Below are 24649 nucleotides of genomic sequence, written 5' to 3' on the forward strand. Positions count from 1 at the left end.
GATCAAGGCCTTACATTAGTGGGTGGTAAAGCCATGATAAGACCACAGGCAGTCTGGCTTGTACTCATACCTGCTCTGCTGCAGAGCTTTGTCTGGTGCCACTTGATAGCTGTGTGACCTTGAACTTATCACCTAACCCCTCGGGGTCTGAAAAGTTTACATTGTGTTATGTGTTAGCATTTTTATGTGGTGGTATTTCTGTTACTGAGCTTCCAGTCTGGGTTATCTGCTTTGGGAAAAAGAAAAATCAGTTTGTCTCCTGTTGCACAGTCCTGTGCCACATTTGTTAGTTCTGGCCCCCATCCCCAATTTTTCCTATCAACTGCTCTGAAAGGGGTTAATAGACAGTCTAACATCTGAGTAGCAGAAGTCTCTGAGCGATTAAGTAGACTTGTGCTTCAGAGCTGCCAGATGGTTGAATAGAGTCATTAATTGAGGTTGTTTTCATGGATCTTAAATTTTAGTATCTACAAAGTGGTTTGTGAAATGGAATTTTTATCCCACTTTGCTCCAGGAAGACTGTGGGACTTGGAATATTAAAGTGTGTGTAAAACAAAGCAATGCAATTTTAAAAGATCAGAAACCATTTAAAAGTAAGAAAAAGTGGATGAACAAGGACCTCAGAGTTAGTTAGAGCAGTTGAGCACTAAACTTAGCTCTGAGCGTCCAAGTGTCAGGGGAAGCATCTGAGGTCATGCTGCTTTCATTGTCCGATGAGAAGCAGTGTGCCAGTCCTCCTGAAAAGAAACTTTCCTGGCACTGAATCTGGAAGGACTTTATCAAGTGGATCCTTATTTAAGGGACACTGAGTAACTTAATGAACAATGTTTTCTACCAAATATTGAAGTGGTTATCTCCTATGGATCCTTTATAAAACTGAAGGCACAGTACTAAAATCATGACAATGAAGGCCCCCCCCCCCCCTGAGAATAGCTTTAATGAGGTCTAGCTGCATAGCTTTTTTTTAAGGTTTTTATTTATTTTTAAAGAGAGAGCAAGGGATAGAGATAGAGTTAGAAACATAAATGAGAGAGAAACATCATCAATAGGCTGCCTCCTGCACACCCCTGCTGGGGATCGAGCCTGAAACCCAGTGCCCTGACTGGGAATTGAACCGGTGATCTCTTGGTTCATGGGTTAACACTCAATCACTGAGCCATAACGGCAGGGCTATTCTGAATGCAAATTTTTGCATAGGGATGGAGGTTAGAGAATTTAGAGCACTTTTTAAAAACCCTTTTATTGAATTATGATATTTATTAGACTAATAGTTATTAAACTGAGTGCTTATACCCAGTTTCAAAATGCTTGTTATAGCTCTTGTAGGTTTCAGGTGATTAGTTATATCAGATAGTGAGTCTCATATGCCCACAGCAGACTTGCCTGATTTGGTCTGCACTTGATCTTGATCTTGGGATGTGTCTCAGAATTTTTCTCAGCAAGTGGTATTCAGTTAATCAGAGTGTCAGAAGAGTGTAAAATTTCTATTCTTGTTATCAGTAGAAATTTGTGCTATTATGTGTTTTGTATTCCTCTCACAAAAGTCACACTAGATACAGTTGTACCCAGGTCTGTATTCATGACTCACTCTGATAACTGGGACCATTTATAATCTAATATTTTTCTTCTTCAAAGGAGAGATTTGATTTAAGAGAAGGCTTATCAGCACCTCTTTGCAGTGATGCATATCTGTCAAGCTCCCTCTATAGTCATTTGGAGTATGTACTACTTGGCACTTTGAAAATGCACTGCCATCCATTCAAGGATGAAATTAGCAGCGGTGATCAGATTTATTATTATTTGCCCCAGGGTGTGAGTGTTATTTCTCCCTGATGATCTGTCATTTACCAGGGTCTGATTGTAATAGTTGTTGAGTTTGGTATCAGCTTTTCTCTTATTGTAGGAAGTGCTCCTTGGAAAAAAGACTCCTTGGAAAGTGCTTTCTCAAACTAGGAAAAAGGGAAGCTTTGGCAGAACCATTGCTAGGGAGGCCACTTGGGAGTTCTAAATTTTTTCAAAATGAACCAGGATATGTGTAGACTAGAAAATGTGCTAAAAGCTGTCACACAGTCCTGACTATATACACTGATGTAATGCACACTGATTTTGGGAGCTGGGGTAACCAGAGGATTGAGCTACTTCTTTCATCGAGGCTGTTTTGAAGATGTTTCTGATTCAGGGAGTTAGGAAGAAGTGCTGTGATGGAGGGGGGATAATTAATCATCCATAGTAAGGGCATGTTAGTAGCCTTTTTAAGGAACCTGTCTTTATTGGGTCTTGTGCCAGAGTCTTAAAACCAGAGGCAATTGTTCTGTGCATTAAACCAGTTGGGTCTATGCATCTTTCTGAGCTGGTGTTTTCTTTGATCAATTAGTGCTAGAATTATATAATGTATCTCCTCCCATCCCAAGTCATATATTTTTTACATTTACATTTAAACTTCTTTGAAATCAGGAGCTGTTTTATAGTTGATAGCTGCATTGACTATAATACCATTCACTGCTTCCAAACTTAGAGTAAGTTGGAGATCTATTATGTTAATGGTATCCATAGAATTAAGAAAACATGGCATATACTGGTATGTTAGAGGTTGCAAATTTCTTATGATGGAGATAAGGTGCTAATACTCTTCATTTAGCTCCTTTATGCTCCTTGAATTTGCATTAAAACATTTAGTGAACAAAACATGGCAGCTCCAATGACATTAGCCATAGTGTTGGCCATAGGGTCCGTGGAAGGTATCATCTGACCAGGAATTAAATTGTGACCTCCTGGTTCATACATATATCAAAGCTCAACCAACCACTGAGCAACACCAGTTGGGTGGAAAAACTTACTTTACAATGAACTAGAGCCATGTGGTATTTAAAATTTTTAAAACATATTTATAAACTCAGTTGACTTGTTTCTGTGTCTACAGAATCTTGTGGAAGAAGAATGAAGTTGCTGATTATGAAGCTACAACATTTTCCATCTTCTATAACAACACCCTATTCCTAGTCTTGGTCATTGTTGCATCCTTCTTTATATTGAAGAACTTCAACCCCACCGTGTATCCTTTTAAAGGTTGATTATGTTTTTCAGAAGTCTAGAAATAGTTTGTTTTGGTTTCATATAGGGAGTTAGTTTATTAAATAGCACTGTGACCTTAGGCACATTTCTGAACATTTAAAATAAGGGTTTTTCGTTTGATCTAAAATTCTTTCAAGTTTATAAATTATGACTTCATGGCAAGTAACTATAGTCTCACATAGCCCTAGCCGGTTTGGCTCAGTGGATAGAGCATTGACCTGCGAACTGAAAGGTCCCAGGTTCGATTCCGGTCAAGGGCACATGCCCAGGCTGTGGGCTTGATCCCCAGTGGGGGACTTGCAGGAGGCAGCCAATCCATGATTCTCTCTCATCATGGATGTTTCTCTCCCTCTTCCTTCCTCTCTGAAGTCAATAAAAATACATATTTTTAAAAAAGAATACTTTAAAAAAATAGTCTCACATATATGATTATGTACTAGTATACCTGCCTATTTAAAAAAAGAGTTCCAAGGAGGAAAAGCATACTTGCTTTCTTTGATCACTCTTGATGTAAGCCATGTGTCTTCTGATATTTTGAGATTGGGTGGATAGCCAGTTTAAATAGGTACATTTCATAATAATTTAACAGTTTCGAGCTGCTCTTAAATTGAGCTTTTGGGCAAGAACCAACCTTCTTAATTTATTAAAGGTGCTAAGGTAATTTATTAAAGCTGTTATCCAGGAATGTGCAGCCAAATTTTTAACAGTTGGAGATTTTGATGTAATAAAATGTGACACCCTTCAAGTTGGTGTCTTCTGGAGGTACTGGAGTGGTTTGTCCCAAACAGACCAGTCCTGAGGCCAAGAGTAGCTGCAAACTTTCAGAACCTCCTTACTTTTATAGGCCCACTGTGGCCAGTACACTGATGGAGAAGGGGAGAAAGGACAAGACGTCTCTTCTTCCTCCCCATAGTCTTTGATCAGCTCTTCTGAAGGTTAAATGGAATTTGAGTGTTTTCTTTGTGGTCATATGTTCTAGGTTTCTGTCTCAAGTGTTTTTAAATCTCCTGTGAATATTCTTTATAGTCTTGTAAATTGTGTTTACAGACAATGGGACCACATAGCATTGTCATTATGCAGAGTGTCGGGACTATATTCCAAAGAGATGGGCTTGTTTTGTTTTGTTGAAAATTAATTTTGGATTCTTAATTTTTCCTTAACATTAAATTCTTACAGGAACTATATTCTGTCCATAAGTGCTTCATCGGGTCTCATCGCCCTCCTGTCTACTGGCTCCAAATAGACCGTGTCAGCTTCACCCTTGGCTTTGTATCTATGGGTGGTCTGTGGTGTATGGAAAAGTAGCTGGGTGGTCGGGGTGGGAGACACATAAGATGTTTTTATAGTCTGGAGCTTGAGGGTTTGAAAGACCCAACAAAATGTAATTCAGTATTTGTTTATTGGCTCTTGTTTGACAAACTGTTGAAATTACATGAATTGAAAGGGAAACTCAGAGTACCAGGACATTTATTAAAAGGCAAATGTGTCTGGCAATGTGCTATAATCACAAGAGGAGAAAATAACTTGTTTCCTTGATCTGTCAGAGGTCACAGTAACCTGGACTGAACTGTTAGTATTTGTTATAGTAGCAAGAAGTTAATAGCCAGTTCTGTGTGTTCCAAGGACAATATTACAGCTTTTTTTGAACCATAAATATCAGAGTGAATCCTCTTTCCTCCCCTTCCCCCTGCCTGGGGGGTGGGATTGAATTGCATGTTTACAAATCTCTGAATATGTGATTTGAAATAACTCAATTAAAGTTGAAAACATGGTTTCTCCAATTTGGGGAAAAGAAACTTGTGGAAAAGTTATTCCTTTTTTTCCTTTTTTTTTTTTTTAAAGAAGAAAGGCAGCCAAGGTAATAATCTAAAAATAGTGCCCGGGGTGGGAGGGAGGGTGGAGATGGACAAGGGGATGGGGGGGATACATGGTGATGGGAAAACATAAAGAAAAATATAAAAACAGTGCTCAGGCATTTGAGAGTTGTCCTGTGGGGTTAAAGCACACTGCTCAGCTGTACAGCTTGGCCTTGGGTAGCCGTGGATGCCAATTTGACCCTCCATGTTAGTCTGACGTGTTGAGAGACTGGCATCATTGTTTTCTTAGAGTGGGGTCTCTGTCACTGGAGGAGAGAGGGGTGAGAGAGAGAACCTCTCCTGAATATGGATGTAAAAGACCAAAGTAATTTTTGTGATCTTAGCTCCAGAATTCTAAGAGCATTCCAAGGAATTAAAGTGCTATTAGTGCTTGTCAGCATTTTCCCATTCATACATTAATAAATTTGACCTTTAGACCACAGGTTCCCATTGATTGGGAATAAAATATTGCTCTCTTCAGCCCTTGGGGGTCCAACTGAGAGCAATCTCTTGCATTTTTTAACCAGTGTGTGTACAGATACAATTTTATGTGTGTGCCATGATTTGAAAGAGTTTGGGAAGCTCTTGAACCTATATCACTGAAAGGTTGTGGAATCCCAAGAGATAGTGGTTTCATATTCCTGTTAGCTTTGACCACATCCAGTAATTTCTTATCATAGTACCTCAAAGGAAATATATTCCTAATTCCTAATCCTAACTTTAATCTTTAGTTTTCACTTGTAAATTAAGATGTTGCAAATAGTACTTGCTGTTTTATTTATAACTGTATAGAAGGGCATTCATTGGGAGTTCATTTTTCACTTCCATGCTGTTAGATGTTTTGGTAGGCCACATCCAAGGACTTGGAAGGAACGCAGGGAGGAGTTCACTTGCACAGTGACCCAGACCATCATTACCTTCAGTTGAGGATTACAGTTCATCTGCTTCTGGAAGTTTGCAGTTCTTTTCTTTGATGTGTTACTCATGTGTCATCACTGGATAATACATAGTGAATGGGGATGCCAGAAGAGATTCACTGCAAAGTGGTTAATTTTTATGTTTTAACCTGTTTTTTTGTTTGTTTTTTTCCCGTTGAGAAATAACCAGTAAGTAGTTTGACAAGTGGTATGGAGTTATGTGCCAAATGCATTTACTTTTCAATTGCAGGTAAAAAATTGCCACTAGATGGCAGTGCCTGTATTGATGGGGGAAGAATTGCCACTATTGGAATAAGGCAATCTAGTTGAAATGGGGTGGTGAAATAGGGGCATCAGCTTAGTATTCTTTAGAGTTGCTCTTGAATTAATAAACTGAATAATTTGTAGAAATATAAGTAAGCAAAATTTGATTTTGGTTCGGACTTTTTCCTACAGCACCATGTTTTTCATCCTGATGATTTCAAACTTCCTATATTAGATAAATTTTTGTGCACGAGTTTATAGACGTACATACAGTTACACAGTTTTATGCAGGTTATCAATACTCTGCTCTTGCAAATTCCCCAATCCTGTCCCCATCATCTGAAATGGCTTGTGACACATAGAATTACAATGAGCTAATCTGGGTTAGTTAGTAAAAACTTGCTGTAGAATTTTTATCTCAAAAGACCCTCAGATCCAGTAAAATAAAGGGTTCTGTTGTAATTGGGATATAAAGTTATTAAATCCCTTTTTTCACACCCCTTGTGATAACTAGAGCCTTAAACTGTTAGGACATTTTACATTTCCCTATTTTTAATTTATTCATTTACAACTTAATAAAAATCTTGACTTGAAATTATTCTTAGCCAGTAAAAATATACTGGTTGTCCTATTTGATAAATTATTCTAATTTGGAAAGAATAATTTGAAACAAATTTTAAAGTTAACTGAAATATGGAGGTTGGATTCATATCTAAAATTCTTGTAAAAGGTCTCGCTAATTAAGGGTCATTAAACTTTGCTTTTTAAAATTTATATTTTCCCTAGACTCTTAAAAGAACCATGTAGCTAAGTACATCATCTTTAGTACATTATCTTACATTACCCATCATTTAAATTTCCTACACTTATCAATGCATTTTTGTAGACACTGTTCAGACAGTGCAGTTCTTTTACAGAGCAGAATGTCAGGCCTCTTTGCCAGCATGTGCCTGCTGTGCTATCCTGCCCACACTGTTTCTGTGTTTTCAGTATTTGTGCCAGTTATGCTGTTTCAGGAGACACAATGGAAGGATGGGCTGGAAGGGATTATCTTTTGCCTGCTTAGACTCCCAAGCAGGGAAATTAATTGAAGATTAAGAGTGGTTTTTAAGTGGTTGGTTTAAATTTTCATGGTGGTGGTTAAAGACTACTTATTGGCCTTCAAGTTTTAATTGTATCACTTCTTTGACCTTTCTCCATCTTAACTGAATTTGGATTCATACCCAAGTTTTGTTTTGTTTTTACCTTAAAAATTCACACACAGTTACTTTTTTACAAAGCTTTAAAGCTAAAAAAGAAAATTGTACCTAAAACAACACTGAACAAAATAACTTGCCTGGTCCTGCCATCAACCAGCAGTGTGAGTTTGGGCAAACCTTCTATCTTTCCAGGCTTGGTTTCCTCATTTGCCAAGGAGGGATGGTCTTGAAGATGGCCTGCTATCTATCTTAACGATAGCTCTGCTATCTATCTGAACACCCTTGGCACCCTTAATGAAGATGAAGTGACAGTTCTTAAAGTGAGAAGTCAGGCACAGGGTTTCTAGTTTTCATTTCCCTTGGCTGAGATTTTAGTATGTGGATGGCTGCTACCCAGGTTACTCTTAGGAATGGTATGTTCTCTCCCAAGGAATTCTTTCCAAAATAGAAAATAAAATGAGAGTGCATGGAAATTTTTCTTAAGGATATAATTATGAAATATATTTCTTATCTAGTATATTTACCATGGCAGATGGCTTGTATATAAAAAAAAGTTAGCTATTCCCACAGGCAATAATGTTTATATTTGTTGTTGGGTTTTTTAACTCATCTTTATTGTTGAAAGTATTACAGATATCCCCCTTTTTTCCCATTGACCCCCTCTATCCCGTATCTGCACCCCCTTCTGGCCTTCACCAGACTATTGTCTGTGTCCATGGGTTATGCATGTATGCATATAAGTTCCCTGGTTAATCTCTTCCCCACCCTGCCCCCAGCCCCACCTTCCCTTTTGAGATTTGACAGTCTGTTCCATGCTTCTATGTCTCTGGATCTGTTTTGTTCAGTTTATTTTGTTCATTAGATTCCACATATGAGTGAGATCATGTGATACTTGTCTTTCTCTGACTGGCTTATTTCGCTTAATTCGCAGGCTCTTTTAAATGAGTTTGAGAAGCTTTAACCTTTGTTGTGGAGTATTTCTAAAACCAAATGAGAAATGATATCTTTAGTAGCTAATCATTTGCTCCACTAATAAGAAAAGTATGAATTGCAGTTCAAATCTTAATCACTACTATTTCTGTTAGGTATCATTCAATGCAGCTTACCTGCCAACATCATTTTTATTAAACGAGTCTTAATGCCTGTTTTTTGGAGCTGGATATATATATATATATATATATATATATATATATATATATATATATGTGTATATATATATATATATATATATCCTTATAGTGAAAGAAAGTTCAGATAAAAACTGAGATTCAATGCACAAAATGCTTTTATTACTCTACGCAAATTAAGTTGAATTGCAGTTTGAATTAGACAACTTCAGCACATTTATACATTAAGTATTCACTGGATTCGTTGAATGTACAATGAAAAATAAAAAATGGTCCATTTCCATCTTTGATATTCTGGGGCAAAAACCCAAACTATTTCCTAAATTGAATATAGGTAGTAGTAATCAGAAAGGAAATTTCTTGGTATTTCATATTAACATTTTGATATTTAGAACTTAACCATGAAATTACCTGGAAATGATGGCAGAAAATAGCAACTGAAGCTGATAGTATATTTGTCCTGTAAGTCTCAATGATTTCTAGTATATATTGGGACCAGCTGGCCAGAAAATTAAATTAGAATTTTGTGCATGCTCAGGTGTTCAAATAGAGTTATAGGACCCTCTCCCCCAACACACACCCCAAAAAAGAGGGGGGGAATGTCTTTCTTACAGGTACACACAATATATTCTCAAAATTGTTCTCAAGTGGAGTACTCATGAGGGTAGGTAGCCAATAGTGGCAGGGCTAGATAGGCCTCAGCTTCTGGGTACATTAAAGCAAGGCCCCTTTAATTCATGCAGTGAGCTTTCATGCATATAGTTGAGTGCACATTATGTAATTATAGATTGAGGAAATTCTTTAACATTTGTTTTTCATTGGGCAAGTTAATTTACCCAGCATATGCTGAGAGGTAACAACATTTTTCACAAAGCCCATGATTTACTTTCATGTTACTATCTCTTCAAAAACACAAGCGTTATATTGTAAAATCCCAGTGCTAATTAAACAGCAAACATTTGCCTTTGTGGATATTTTACAGGTTTACTTACAAAAACCAAGCATGTGTATATTTATTTTTAAAGCTCAAATATTTAAACTTGCAGAAGTTGTGCCTACAAGCAGTCAAAAATATAATGCAGGTTTTCATAAAATGTAGTAAAAAATGAACACTTTGTAAAATGTAATGCAGGTGCATTACATTTTATCAAAAGCTAAGCTTCCATAATAGTGTAATAGTGTAATCCTCACTTGCATACATTTACCGTAATGTCTCTAATTAGAGACAGGGGTGTTCATCCTTTTACTATCTTTACGTGTAAATGAGTAGAGCATTATTAGAATTCTAAGACACTTTGGATAAATTGCTATACAGGGTCATTTTTGGGGCCAAGCAACACTGAATATTTAAAAGGTAACAAAAGCAAATACCTAGGAATTCTATTTTGTTGAAAATGATAAGGGAAACAGCTTGCTAACAACTGGAATGTGAAAATAGGAAAACAAATGTAAAATTGTTTTTGCTTATTTTTTCCCAAGCAGGACTTCTGAATTAACGTAGCCTCTTCTTTCTGACACAATGTACATTGTATCTGTGGATTTTGTTCATTTGAAAAAAACAGATCTATCTGTGTAGCCTTCTTTTAAGTTGTATGCCTGAAGGTAATACACCTTTCCCCGCCATATGCTTTCCATTGCATTAGCATGAAGTGTACAGAGCAATGCAAGAATAGGTGACTCCAGTCCAAGATAAGAAAATAGAATGGATTTTCTTAATTGTGAGTTTTCAGATGTGCTCATAATTCAGGTGCACAGTGGTAGCGACAGCAGACACCTCAGAATCCAGGGCCACGAGAGGTTGAGCAGCGGCTGCTAAGTGATTTAAAAGACTGGCTAGGAACACCTTTCTGTACCGGTATAGACCGGTATTTGGACCATGCAGCTCCTGTGACTCATGCATTCATTGCCTTATGATCTGTAGTCCTTTTTGCTGTAGGGCTTGTTGCGTAATATGTTATCAATCTCATTTACCACGTGTGATGTCATCTTTGGGAGAACCTGAGACATGAGAAGTACAAAGGATGTAGTTAGTACTTGAAATTTGTTCTTCTCACTATTAGGCAAAGTTGTCTAGACTGGTGTGCGTTTCAAAACCACCACTGGAAAGTCCTCCTCACCAGACCCTAAGCTCCTTCTGAGGTCAGGGACCTTGTTTTGTTCACTGTATCTCCAGTGCCTGGCCCATAGTTAGTGCTCATAATTATTAGTCGGGTGGATAAATGAAGACAAGATATAAATGAAGGCTGGTAGGAATGTATAATTCCCACAGTAGTTCTGCCCAGTAGAAATATAATGCGAGCCACATAATGTGACTAGATTTTTCCAGTGGCCACATTAATAAAAGTGAAAAGAAACATGAAATTAATACCTGATTTTACTCCATTGTAGCCAAAACATTATTTCAGTAAGTAGTCAGTATAGAAAATTCTTAAGACACTTTGCACATTTTTAAAGTACTACATTTTTCCAATCTACATTTTATACTTACTCTGCATTTGGACTAGTCACCTTGCATACGCCAAAGAACGACATGTGGCTAGAGGCTACGGCACTGGGCAGCACAGTTTAGAGACTAGGAGAGATTCTTTACCACTGGTGGTCAGCACCCTGAAGGATGGCCAGGGGTTAGCAGGCATCCTGGGTGGATGGCATAGCATGAAAAAGTGAGAAGTCCGAGAAACGGAGTGATACGAGTGTGAGTGAGTGGTGGAGGTATGGGGATGGTAGAAACAGGAGAAACAGACATTGGGGTAAAGGGGGCAGAAGGCCTTGCATATCTTTTTTGTTGCGGGGGGGACTTTATTCAGTAGATATTGGGGAACCTCTCAGGACTTGTCAGCTGGGAGTGAACCTAAGAGACACCTAGTGGTAGTTTGAAGGATGAGTTGGAGGAGATTGAAAGGGGACATAGATGTTAGAAATTTATTGTCCTGGGCAGTTAAGAGCCTTAACTCGGACAGGGGCAGTGGAGGAGAAAAGGGTCCCAGGTTCAATTCCGGTCAAGTGCATGTACCTTGGTGGATCTGGGGCATTTTGGAGGATGGTGGTGGTTTCTGGACTGCATGACTAGAAACATGTGGGTTACTGAGATTGGTGTTCCCGGGAGGAGACGTTTGGAGTAGGATGTGTTCAGTTCAGGGTGCCTGTGGGAGACCCATGTGGAAATGATTTGTAGGCAGCGGAAGGGCAGCCGTGGAGCTTGCTTGTGGGTAGAGGGACTGGAGTTGAGGATTTGTGAGTCATCTCCATGGATATGCTAATTAAAGCCAGGGAAAGGATGACGTCATCCAGGGCCAGCATTCATTGTGAGAAGTGGGCCAAGGGCACACATTACACCACAAGACCAGGGACAAAGGCAGACTTTTTCACAGGAATAGCCTGACCCTGTGTGCAGACTGATGAAATACAATTGTGACAGCCAGTTCTGAGGGTTCAGCCTCGCCCTTCCTCGGCTGCAAGCCTGTTGGCCAGGGTGACCTTGTCTTCACTCAAAAGCTTCCTCAGGACCCGTAGGGTCTGGCAGAAGAGCAGAGCTACTCAGCCTGGGAAACTGGTTCTTGTTAATGTTTTTCTCTCAGAGATTGATTTCCCACCAGTTCTGGCATCTCAGAGGATCTAAACCAGGGGTCCTCAAACTTTTTAAACAGGGGGCCAGTTCACTGTCCCTCAGACCGTTGGAGGGCCGGACTATAGTTTAAAAAAAAAACTATGAACAAATTCCTATGCACACTGCGGGCCCGGGACAAGTCGGCTGCTAAGCAGGACAGGCAGCGCACCCGGCGGGCTGGATAAATGTCCTCGGCGGGCTGCATGTGGCCCGCGGGCCGTAGTTTGAGGACCCCTGATCTAAACTAAAGTGTTCTTTAAAGTGAGATTGCAACAATGATACCCAAATCTAGAAGCTGCGTTTGTTGGAAGTTTTGTGCTAAAATATAGTGGGTTAGCCATGTAAGGAAAAAAATGCTTCATTCATTACACCAAAATAAGTTTCAGATAAGAGATTTAAAACCCCAAAACCATAAAAGTACTTGAATAAAACTTGAAAAAATATATATGTTGTGTTGCAAGGTCTAAATTTTCAAGAGGAACCATAAATCCAGAGTTTTATGTGAAACTGCCCAGTTTTTAAAAATGTTGACAGCTATTTTAAAACATTTCCATCTACAATTACACAAACATCCCACAGCCTACCAATTTGCAACCTTGGTGTTATATTGACTGGGATAATTGGTGGGTGAGGGATGGTCTGGTTAGTGTTGCTGGGCCTGGTGGGGTATTAGGGAATTCCTCCCAGGGTTGGGTCACTGTTGAGTGAGACCTAGGGGTTTTGAGCTGGTGGGTGGTGGACACTGGCAGGCAGAGGACCAGTGTTACTTCTGGGGATCCCAGTGGCTCATGTGGCTGGAGATTTGGATTCCGGGAAAGATGAGCCCTGGATGTGAAGGGCCGCTGCGGAGCCTGAACTGCTCGGATTAGGTGACGGGCCTCAAGGGCTTTAAGGCTGGTGCGGTGGAGAGGGAGAGGCACCTCCACTTTTTAGGTAGAATTGGGGGGGATGGGGGCCTGTGCAGAAGATGGTGGCTGCCTGCAGCTGTGGTTTCTCCTCTCCAGTCTCCCATCTGTTGAGGCTCTGATTTATATGTGCCCTCTAGTTTATGCACAATTTAACAGTATGTACATCTTATCCCTTGGAGCAGCTGCCTTGCTGGGCCCACTAGAAATTTCCTTGCCTTACAACTGCTTGCACTACAGCTTTCTGTCCGGCACCCAATCCCTCCACTTCTGGGAACCCCCAGCCACCCAGCTTACTTCCCACTCCATGGAGGGGTCCAATCACAGCTCACCTGGGGCAAATTCTTAGCTGCTGGGCTGGCGGGAGTAGTAAGGGGGGATGGTGGACCTAAAGGGGCAGCCTCCCTGCTTGGGTAGCCTCCCTTTTCCCTTACCCTTTGAGCATGGGTGATCCATCTTGCTACCATCCAGAGCCTTGCTGGGGAGGAGGTGCTTTGGGAAGATGACTGTTTTCTTCTGAAATGCACCCTCAGCCACCTGGAGTACTCCCGCAGCCTAGCCATGGTGTCTCTACCATCCCAGGCATGCTGACTCCCCTTGGTGGCAGTGTTTACAATGTGGTAGCATTACAGGAATCCTCGGGGCCCTCTCTCTTCTGGAAATAGTGCTGTCTCTATTTCCAAATCCTATAGAATCCATCCACGTTACCTCCATGGCCACCATCCTAGCTAGTCCAGGCCCCATCACCTGTCTACCTGGACAACTGCCCTTTCTTCATGTTACTGCCCACACAGCAGCAGCGCAGTCTTTAAACACTCAAATAACAGCATGTCCCTCCTCTTAAAACCCTCCAGATGACCCATTCCATTTAGAACAACACTCCAGTGTCCTGTGATCGGACCTCTGCCTGACTCGCCACTTCAGTGCACCCTCTGTCCTTCTGCTCACTGCATGTTGGCCACACGGCCCAGGTTGGCAGTTCCTCGGGGCCTGTACACTGCTCCTCCCTGTGTCTGGAGGCTCCTCCCTGTGTCTGGAATGTTCCTCCCTGTCTGGAATGCTCCTCCCTGTCTGGAATGCTCCTTCCTGGGTTTTCACATGCTGTGTCTTCATCTTCCAGGCTTCAGAACGCACGGAACCCAGAGGGCCTTGGCAAGGACAGTAGCTAAAGCAGGTCCACCCACTTCTCAAGTAGTCTCTATTACCACACCCTCCTCACTCACTAGCCCTCCTCACAGTTGCAATTACACTTTTGTTATGTGCCTCTCCCACTAGAATGTAAGCTCCCTAAAAGCTGGGCAGTATCAGTGCCTGCCTGGCCATGCAGGCTCCCCGAGGTCTGCTGAATGAATAAGGGATAGATTTTCTTGTTCACGCTCAGCCAGCCCCTGGGCCCCGAAGGACAGGGTCCTGTTCTTCGCTCAGGACTCGGCCGGGCGTGGTGCTCAGTACCTATTAGTGGAATTGAAATCACTGGACGGAATTCCAGTTCTCTCTGTACAGACTGTCCCTTATTTCCTCATCGCTGTGTGGCCTTTATTTCCGCCCAGCCCTAGCACAAGTGTAAAGAAGAGACGGTAGGGCGGCTTTCACAAGAGGAGGGCTTCCCCATGCAATGATGGAGAACCCCCAGAATCTGGGAGGAGTTGTGGGGCTCAGAGGGTTCTGGGAAGCAGAGGCGGGATGATGACAAGGCTGCACAGCCCTAAGAAAGGTGCCGGTGGGGAAGGAAGTCCACACCCTTTATCCCCAACGTATTCTGGGCTTTTCGAAAGTGTTTTTTTTTGTTTGTTTGTTTGTTTTTGTTGTTTTTTTTTAACATTTTACGTTTAATCAGGTTGGTCCCCACCTCCACCTGTTTCTTCTGGGAGAGGTGACAGTACGATAAGTACTTGCTTCAGGGACTGGTGGATGGGGAAGAAGCTGTGATAGTTCTGTTCCCCAGTGAGCAAGAGGAAGACACCTGTTTGGCAGATGGTGGCCATGGCGAGTCATGGGCAGGCTCCTTCCTGGGGCCTCAGCAGGGCTGAGAGGGGAGGAGGCCACGGACTGAGATGTGCCCTTTGGGGGAGGAGGATGGTCCCACCAGCCACTAAGCCCCACCCCTCTCCTCAGAGAGAACTCCCAGGAACACCTCTCCCACCCCCTCCTACTGCCCCAGCAGGCTCCCCAGAGTACACCCTCAGGCTCCATCCAGTGCCTCGGGCCTCAGGCAATCCAACTGGGGAGGGAGGGGGGATGGGCACCCCTGCATTTGCTGCCAGGGAGGTGTGATCCTGGAAGTCCAGACTAGAATGCTGATCCTGTTTCTTTTGAAAGGTGGTGAACATTCGCTCAACAGGTGTTTCTTGGGAGTGTTACTAGGAACCGGAAATCCATGAAAAGCAAGAAAGGCGCAGACAGGTCCCTGACCTCAGGAGTTTACAGTCTAGTAGGGAGGACCAGCGATTACACTACATCATCACAAATAGTGTTGGCCGAGTTGGGAGCGGGAATACAGGCCGCTGCGAGGGCTTGGCACACTAGGTTGGCAATAAATGTGCAGGAAGAACAAATGAGGACATGTCCTGGGGCTACTACATTTCAAGCAGGTTATTAGGCTGCTTTTATGGCCAGGCCTGGGAACCCAGGTGTCACACGGCTTGGATCTTGGAATGCCTTGCTTGTCTCACAGAAACCAACCACCCTGAGAAATGAGGTCTGAGAACATTGCCTGCTAACAGAAGAGGACACTCCTGGATTCATGTCTATAACAGTTCTCTTACCCCTTGTACCTTTGTGTGTGTCCCCCATCCCCCTCAATCTAGGAATAAGTAGCCTGTTAGGGACTTCCATGCAACTGGGAAGCGGTGACATGAAGGACAGAGGTGGGAGAGATGGGACACTGCCTGGAGACATACTCACTGACACCATGAAAACCCCGGAGTTTGTCGGAAAGGGCTGTGGCACTTGCCTGAATGGCACCAAGGTTCTCAATGAGCTGTTCGGGAGTGGATGACCCCAGGAGTACGGAACTCACACCCTCGTTCCTCAGGCACCATGCTGGGAAGAGAGAACACGGTCAGGACATCAAAGCCCTTCTGATGACCTTGTACACACCCCCTGCAGCCACCATTGCTGCACCAAAACGGACTAACTTTTGTGGGGAGGATAGTGCTCTTGCTTCAGGATTACAATCGTCAGCAGCACCCCGGCCGTGGAGAGGATTTGGTACATGAGCTTTGCCCTAACTTCTGGGGCGCCCAATCCAGCTACTCACCCAGCTACACACTCTTGTTCCTGAAAATACCTGGCCCTGCTCACTGGCCAATGTCTGGATTCCTGTTTCCACATTGGCCCACAGCCTCCTGCCTTCCCACCTTTTCAGGCTCTCTTTTCCCTCTGTGACTGGAGTCCTTGTAGACTTTTGAGTGTCTGGTTCCTTTATTTCCACCTACTGTCAACCCTCTCTGCAACCTTTCTTCCTAACACGATGTTCATCCTGTGTTCATTATCTCACCGACCCCCAAATCCCTCGCTCCTCTCCTTCCTCTACCTCTCTGGCTACCTCTACCCTTAAACCTTCTCAACCCCTGTCTGTTGCTCTCAGCAGATGACCTGGCCTCTGGCTTTATGGAAAAAATTAAGTCCATCAGGTGGGATATTCCTTAATTCCCCACTCTCCCTTGGACACAGTACACATCCACATCCTCCAGTTCAGAGGATGCCATGTGCTGTTCTTAATAACTCTGAAGCCAGACTCTGCCCTGGATCCGTCTCTTTTTGCCCTTTCTTGGACTTCATTCATTCTCATTCATTCATTCTCTCTCTCTCTCCCCCTTCCTCTCCCTCTCCCTCTCCCTCTCTCTTTCTCCTGGATTTCTTATTTCATACTATCTTCTTTTCTCTCAGAAAAATGTGCTCAAATTTCTCCCATTCTAAAATAAACTTCCTCCAACCCTTCATACTTGCCTAGCTACTGCCCCATCCTTCTCCCTTTAAATTTATGAAAGGCAATATTTTAAAAATTATATATTTTTTGATTTTAGAGAGGAAGGGAGAGGGGGAGAGAGAAAAAACAGCAATGATGAGAGAGAACCCTTGATTGGCCACCTCCCGCCCACCCCACACTGGGGATCGAGGCCACAACCTGGGCATGTGCCCTGACCAAGAACCAAATCATGACCTCCTGGTTCATAGGTCGACGCTCAACCACTAAGCCACACCAGCCGCACTAAAAGGGCATTTTAAGCTCCCTGATCCCCCTTCTTCATCTCTGGTCCCCTTCTTGCCATGTCAGAAGCCAAGGTCCCCAGGAGCCTCCGTGCGGTTATAGTAGACTTCTGAGTTTGTAGCTGCCTGGAACTAGATGATTGTATAGGCCCACAGATGCAGTGTCTGCTGGACATCCCTGCTAGGTGTCCCTTAGGCACTGCAAACTGCTTGCTACTTACCAAGCCTGTCTCTCCTGTGTTCCCAATCTCACTGGGTGGCATCATCAGCAACTTAGCTCCCAATCTAAGAAGCTGGGACTTATACTTAGGGACTGTCCTTTTCTGATCTCACATTCCCCTTTAATTGCCACGTCTAGTTGCAGTTTAAACATTTCTCTAATCCAGTGGTTCTCAAAGTTTAGTGTGCAGCAGAACCACCTAGGGCTTGTGGAACGCCAGTTATTGGGTGTTTCTAACTCAGAAGGTCTGGGTGGGCGTGAGGGTCTGCATTTTTCTTTTTTCTTTTTTTCTTTTTTTTTTTTTTAGAATCTGCATTTCTGACAAGCTCCCATGTGATGCTGATCCAGAGACCATGTTATCTTTATTTTAAACTTTATTGGGGTGATTTCTACACTCCAAAAATTTTACCTATTTTGTGTACAATTAAATAATTTTTGGTAAATGTATCAAGTGTGCAACCATCACCATTTGAGATCCCGTTTTAGAAGATTTCCATGACCCCAATAAGCTCCTTCATGCCCATTTACGAAATTAATCCCATTCCTATGGCCAACCCTAGGAAACCACTAATCTACTTTGCACCCTGCAGATTTATTGTTTCTGAACATTTCATCTAAACAGAATTACGCAATACGGGCTTGTGTCTGATTCTCTCACTTAGCAGGTTTGGGAGGTTCATCCGTGTCACAGCATGCTCTCAGTGTATCCTTTCTTTTCCTCGCTGAACAGCATCACACTGTGTGGATGCAGGGACCGCAGCGGAGAATCACTGCTCTGGTCCAGCTGTCTGCTGTCCTCAGGCCCTCACCATCTTCTGCAAGGGCCTTTTGCTCCTCTTGCTTGGATTGCCCCCTAACCCCCACCTCCATCCCTTTCCCCACTCATTTGGCACAGTTTCTCCAGATACAGATCTGACCATGTCACTTGCCTGGCTAAATGTTCTTGCCTGATGTGATCCTTGTCCTACACGATGAATTCTCATTTCTCACCTGGCAAACCTTGCTTTCTAGTCCAGCTCCAGCTCATGTCCCCTCATTCCCTGCCTTGAACTTTGTGCTTCAGGAGCACAGAGCCGTTTGTAAGTCCTCTCCATCCCCTTGGCTCCAAATGCTTCTTGGCCTGGAGTGTCCCTTTGCCTCCTCCCTCCCTTTGCCTCACGGATATCTACTCCACTTGAGATTCCTCATGGGAACTACCTTCTCTCGGAGTTCTTCCCTGAGTCCAAGGTTCAGTTGGGAGCCTCTACTTTACTTAAACCCCTGGGCCCTTCCCAGTTATTTTACAACACTGTATTAATGTGAGCTGTTTATTTTCTGACTTGCCCATCAGTCTGTGAAATGTGTTTTATTTGTGGTTGGATGCTCAGCATTCAGCCCAGGACCTTCACATAGTAGGTGCTTCATAAATGTCTGTTGAATAAACAGACATGAATGATTGATGGGTGGAAGAAGATCCAAGCACCTCTTCTACCCCTTTTGCTCAGGCCTGCTGTCAACTAATAATCTTAAGCCGTTACCATGCTCAGGCCTTTTAAGGCAATCGCTAAATCTTACCACATGGGCAAAATAATGTTCTATAAAGGCAACAAGCCAAGTGATTCAGGGCTTATTTTTTCTTTCTTTTTTTTTCTTTTTTCTTTTTTTGGCAGTATTATTTCCTGCTTTGCACTTTTAACTCTTTTTGAAAGGTCTGAGGGCAAAGCAGGGCCAGGGAAAATCATTGCCCATAAACTACTTGGTGTCAGCAACCGCCAACTCTCCACTCCGGGGAGCAGGGTGCAGGAGAGCCCACTGGGCAGGACTGCCTAGCAGCAGAGGTAACACATGCAGATGATGCTAATGATTTAGCATCTAAGCAAATGCCCCCGAGCAGGCAATCCTAGTGCCTCTTTACCAGCAAGCTGTGAGTGCAGCTCTTGTGCAGGCAAATGACATGGCAGCGCCCACAGTTGGGTTCAAGTAGTTTGTTTCCTGCTCGAGGATTTCCCCTCCCCACACCCTTCTAGCAGATGAAAGGTAATATGCCTGGAAATAATTCCTCTCTCGGTTTGAGAGTTCTGTGGTTAAAAACAAAACTACTGCTTATAAAGAATGAAAAAAAAAAAAAAAAAAGGACAGGCAAGATAGCTGGGGGCACAGAGAGGGAGGAAAAGGAAAATCAAAGCATGTTTTAATTAAAATTTAGACTCTGTAGAGGATTTTTGGTGTGCATCTAACATCCAGTGAAAGTCTAAATCTTGTAAAAATCTCTTGAGAAAGACAATGTTCCATCTCTTTCAGAGCTAAATTTAATATTTATTTTCACATTATTACTACCTAAAAACCACATTTATGACTGTTTCAAGAATGGGTGTTTCTTTGTGCCTGTTAGTTTGCCCATAGGCCATGGCTGAGGGTAGATAGTTCCAGGTCCAGGGTGTCTAATTCTTTGCAAAAAAATAAATTATCATCATCATCATCACTACTACTACTACTACAAAGAGTACTTACTCTTTGCTTTGCATATGTAATTATCCTTTACTCAAGTAGTTTGTAAGATATGTATTTTATGCCCATTTTACAATGAGAAAATTGATAGCAGGTTAAATAACTTGCTGATGATCAAATAGCTAATACTTTTTACTATGTCCATTAAAGCTGCCGGGGTGCTAACTGATCCCATTAAATATATTCTTTGTTTTGTTGTTGTAGTTTGAAAAGATTAAAGCAACAGTCTTACTTATACTTAGGTAAAGGGTATTCATCCCGCCCCCCCCAGACCACCTTCCATTTTCATCTTTCTATGACTGTTAACTGCAACTGCCATTTTCCTGCCTTCCAACCTCAGAAGGGTCAACCTTCTAACAAACATTCTATCACATTATTTTATTTGCCTAGAATTTATCTGGAGCTTTTTATCTCATTGGGTCATTGTATCTGATTTGTCCCAATTCCTGCTATTTCTTAATCCTTTGGATTTTTTTTTCTAGATTATACACCTATTTTATTCTTTTCCCACAATGGTAGATGGGACAAGGGCCTCAAAGGTCTGGGCCATTCTTACTAAATGCTATTCTTGCAGACCAGCTGTAAACAGGATGAGTTTGATAGGACCCCACCCCAAAAAGTGTAGCCAACTGCAATCAATATGATTGACCAACTGGTGTATATAAGCAATGGCTAAGCCTCCCTTCGGGGAGACAGAGCTTTGGATATGAATCCTGTCTCCTTTACTTGCTGCAAGTAAATAAAACTATCTTGTGACAACATGTCTCATTCTTGAATAGAGCACCCCAAGTGGTGAACTCTGAATTTGGTAATAACAGCTACCACATGAATTCTTTTATCTTCAGTTTCTTCATTTGTAAAGTGGAGATAATAGCAAATGCTCCATTAACGCCTGTGAGATAGGGCTGGTAATAGCATGTACTTCATAGGATTGTTTCTACCATTAAGGAGAAAAGACAGTGGCAGCAAGTGCTTATCACAGAACCTGGCAAATATCCCCAGCAAGGGAACGGGACGTCTAAATGCTTTTTTGTCCAACACCCAGCCACATGGGCCTGTTGAACACATGAGAGGTGGTTAGCCTGATTGAGATGTCCTGTAGGTGCAAAATACAGTTTGGATTTTTGAAGACTTAGTATGAAAAATGTGTAAAAGATCTCAATAACTTTTATATTTATTACATGTTAAAATGGTCATATGTTGTCTATATTGGGTTAAAGAAAAGCCTTTAGTATAATTAATTCACTTGTCTCCTTTTTCCTTTTTGAACTTGGCCACTAGAATATTGAAAATTTAAGTGTGTGGTTCATATTGAAATTCTATTGGACGTGGCTGGTGGGTGTGGTTTTCAGTTGTTAGCAGTGACCATGACCTTTCACCCACTACACAGTTTAGAAGAGCAGTTTTTCCTGGACCCTCAGGGGGAAGCTGCTGCCCTAGGGTGGGCTCTCCATGTGGCAGTGGCCTTGGGCTCTGTGGCAGCCCTTTCTCAGCCTCTCACCCGCCTCGCCTAAGCTTTGACAGGGACTGCAAAGTGAGCCAGAAGAAATGGATGTCCCTGCACAGCTCAGGGGGCTCTCACCCGGCACTGAGGATGTATACGTGTTCACTCACCTGTTCTCATTTGAACTGGGTTATGAGGGAGAGGAAAAGGAAGAACAGTTTTTAGCACGTAGAAAATCCTGGGGTACTCTGAAAACCTCATTTTAGATAGTGCTAACCAGGAATTTATGTTCCTGACATCAGTCTGCCCTACAATAGATATTTTGTCACCATAGGGATGTGGATCAAGCAGAGAAAACGGTATTTTCTGGGCTCTGGCAGGGCCCCTCCCCAGTAATTGTCTTACCGACAGCGAGCTGAGGGAGAGTGCAGCCCAGCCGCTCAGCAATTGGAGAGAGGTCTTTTAACTTGTTCTGCTGTTTTCTCCCTTCTTCACTCACAATCCTTTCCTTCAACCACTGGTAGCTCTAGGAATAAAAAGAACATTTAAATGGCAATGTCCGGCAAGGGTTTGATGTCAAAGATTGCTAATTCAGTGAAATATAAGAACCTCATCATGAATTCCTGCATCTCCTTCACGCTGAACTTTATGTTTTGTGATGACAGGATGCTTACGAGTTCTTGCAAAGAAATGTTCCTCATGGTCTCACTCCTTATTTATTGGTTTAAAACAGATTACTTAAAAAAATATATGTTTTCATGGATTTCAGAGAGAGAGGAAGGGAGTGGATAGAGAGATAGAAGCATCGATGAGAGAGAAACATCAATTGGCTGCCTCCTGCGTGCCCTCTACTGGGAATTGAGCTGAAACCTGGGCATGTGTCCAACAGGGAATCAACTGGGGACCTCTTGGTTCATGGGTCAATGATCAACCACTGAGCCATACCGGCTGGCCAAAACAGATTACTTTTGACTAAGTCACCACTGAAATCCATCAACATGTACAAAAGTTGTTAAAATCTTGACCTAATCAATGACATCCAACTTGCTAAGTGGGAGAAATGATGTTTCTTATTGAGGTAGCCCAATTTTATAATGCAGCAAAAGAAAAAAAAAAGCATTTACATTTCACCAATGTCTATTATGCTTCCTTTTTGTCAAGAAAGCTGGTCGCCAAGCTTTCTGCTCAAAGAAAGCCATTAGCTTACATTCTTGTAATAACTACCTTTCTTCCTCTTGCTTTTTATTTACTCCCAGTTTTGTGTTCTTATAATGGGGCTCTATTGTTCACTTGCTCGCTCCTTCCCAGAAGTAGACATGGTATAACTGACAGGAAGCAAGCACATTTAGAAAATTGTCAAGTGGATAAATACTTCCCAAATGTCTAGTATCTTTTCTGTAATGAAACTTAGAACGGTAAGGAAACTCAAAATGGGAAACTGCTCTGTAAAACCTATGAGATGTGACTGACTCTGATCTGTAGATTATAAAGCGAGCCTAATCTATATATATAAAAGGCTAATATGCAAAGTGTCCCCTTGGGAATTCGACCAGGAGACCGGGAGTTCAATCACTCGCTATGATGTGTGCTGACCACCAGGGGATGATGCAGAACGAAGGAAGGCCCTGGCCAGCAGCCAGAAGGAAGGCCCTGGCCAGCAGCAAGAAGGCCCCAATCGTCCCTGATCATTGGCCAGGCCTAGGGACCCTACCTGTGCATGAATTTCATGCACTGGGCCTCTAGTTTCCTATATAAGGAGAAAAATCCTTCGGAACTTCTCAATGGCCTACTTCCCAGAGGGTTCTGCTTACTATGACACAGGGAACAATAGACTCTTCTGTACAAAACTGCTACATTGCAACACCCGAAGGAAAAGAATATTTGTAAGAGTCTGTTAGTCTGTTTTAGTGAAAATAATAAAAACCATCCTACTGGCTGGCTATGTGGACTTTCACCATCGCGTGTTATTTGTGACACAGTTGCCACCACAGACCGTTGCCTTCCCAAAGGCAGCAGCAGGAAGCTCTGCAATTGTCACAGACACTCCACCCACATGATTTCCATGGGCAGCTGGCATTTGTTTTTTAAGTATTTTTTTTTTTTTGTATCATTCTGAGACAGTATTTCCAAAGAAAAGAGTAACCACATTATGCTTTTCATTAGAATGAAAGTTATGACTTTGGGGAATGATTTTGCAGATGTGAAAGAGAGAAAGGGCAAGCCATCTCCTATTCTGTTTGCCTCCTACATCTCTAAGGCGTATGATCTGGCTCCTCACTTGAGACTTCGCTCGGGGAGATGGCCAAGAGTTTTTGCAGCCTCAGCTCTGGGAAACCTCAGCTTCTTCCAGGAGGAAGGGTGGCCTGGCGACCACAGCTGGTGCTGGTGGTGGTGACGTGGACAGTTACGACAATGAACATGCGCCTGGAGCCCAGCAGCCTTCCCTGAGCAGCGTGCTGGGTACATCAGAGAGCACAGCTTGCTTTTGCTGTCCTCACTGGAAAACATCACCATTCCTCACTTCCATAACATCTTTCAGGGGACCAGTAGATATCCCCAAATATTATTCACATTTAGGGAAGGTTGAAGACCAATGGCCAAATTTTTTTTTTAAAACAATTACTCTTTATTATAACTAAGAGAGTTCCTGAGGTTTCAATATATCCTACACACAAAGAATGGTTTATTTATCAATCTATGGAAATCCATTTTTCAGATCATATGTGCAATGCATCTTGACTCCTAGGTTTGGTTACAAGTTATACACTACATGAGTATATGGGCATACACACCATGGTGAGAAGCAGACTTCTAAAAGTAACAAATATCAAATACTCATTTATCGAGTCTCTCTCTCCACCCTCAGCTATACTCTTGTCTTAATCATTGGAAAACAAGCAGGTTAAATTTTTTTAAAAAGTAGATGCATAGGCATTTAAACTCGGTGTCGGCAGGGCCAGGCCCAGGGTCAGTGGGCGCCTCCTGCTTCCCCAGTGCCACCTTGCAGCTTGGGGCCGGCGAGCAGGAGCAGCCGGCTCAAAAAGAGCCTGGGGCTGCTCACGGCCAAGTTCGTGTCGCTGCTGCAGCCGGCGCAGGATGGCGTGCTGGACCTCAAGGCGGCTGCAGATACTTTGGCTGTGAGGCAGAGAAGAAGAGTTTATGATTATCACCAACGTCTTGGAAGGCATGGACCTGATTGAGAAAAAGTCCAAAAACAGCATCCAGTAGAGTGGTGTGGGCGCTGGCTGCAACACTAAGGAGGTCCTGGAGAGACAGCGAGACCTCAGAGCCAAGGTCGAGGACCTGGACCTGAAGGAAAGGGAACTGGATCAGCAGAAG

General features: G+C 42.6%; 2 protein-coding genes across 4 annotated transcripts in view; one reads left to right on the forward strand and one right to left on the reverse strand.

The window, feature by feature from the left end:
* Nucleotides 1-4872, forward strand: part of SSR3 (signal sequence receptor subunit 3) — a 115687-nt gene extending 110815 nt beyond the window's left edge. For all 3 annotated transcript variants that reach the window (XM_080655125.1, XM_080655124.1, XM_080655126.1), the window contains 2 exons: nt 2921-3052; nt 4249-4872. In XM_080655125.1, coding sequence (XP_080511251.1) covers nt 2921-3052; nt 4249-4315 — 199 coding nt within the window. In that variant the 3' untranslated portion in view covers nt 4316-4872. The remainder of the gene's footprint in view (nt 1-2920; nt 3053-4248) is intronic.
* A 3699-nt stretch (nt 4873-8571) lies between these two features.
* The window catches only part of KCNAB1 (potassium voltage-gated channel subfamily A regulatory beta subunit 1), a 223140-nt gene continuing 207062 nt past the window's right edge, over nt 8572-24649 (reverse strand). Inside the window, exons 12-14 of the mRNA XM_080657831.1 lie at nt 21716-21836; nt 15901-15989; nt 8572-10433 (exon numbers count right to left, since the gene is read on the reverse strand). Coding sequence (XP_080513957.1) covers nt 10344-10433; nt 15901-15989; nt 21716-21836 — 300 coding nt within the window. The 3' untranslated portion in view covers nt 8572-10343. The remainder of the gene's footprint in view (nt 10434-15900; nt 15990-21715; nt 21837-24649) is intronic.

The sequence above is a fragment of the Plecotus auritus genome (assembly GCF_963455305.1).
Source record: "Plecotus auritus genome assembly, chromosome: 2".
Classification (NCBI taxonomy): domain Eukaryota; kingdom Metazoa; phylum Chordata; class Mammalia; order Chiroptera; family Vespertilionidae; genus Plecotus; species Plecotus auritus.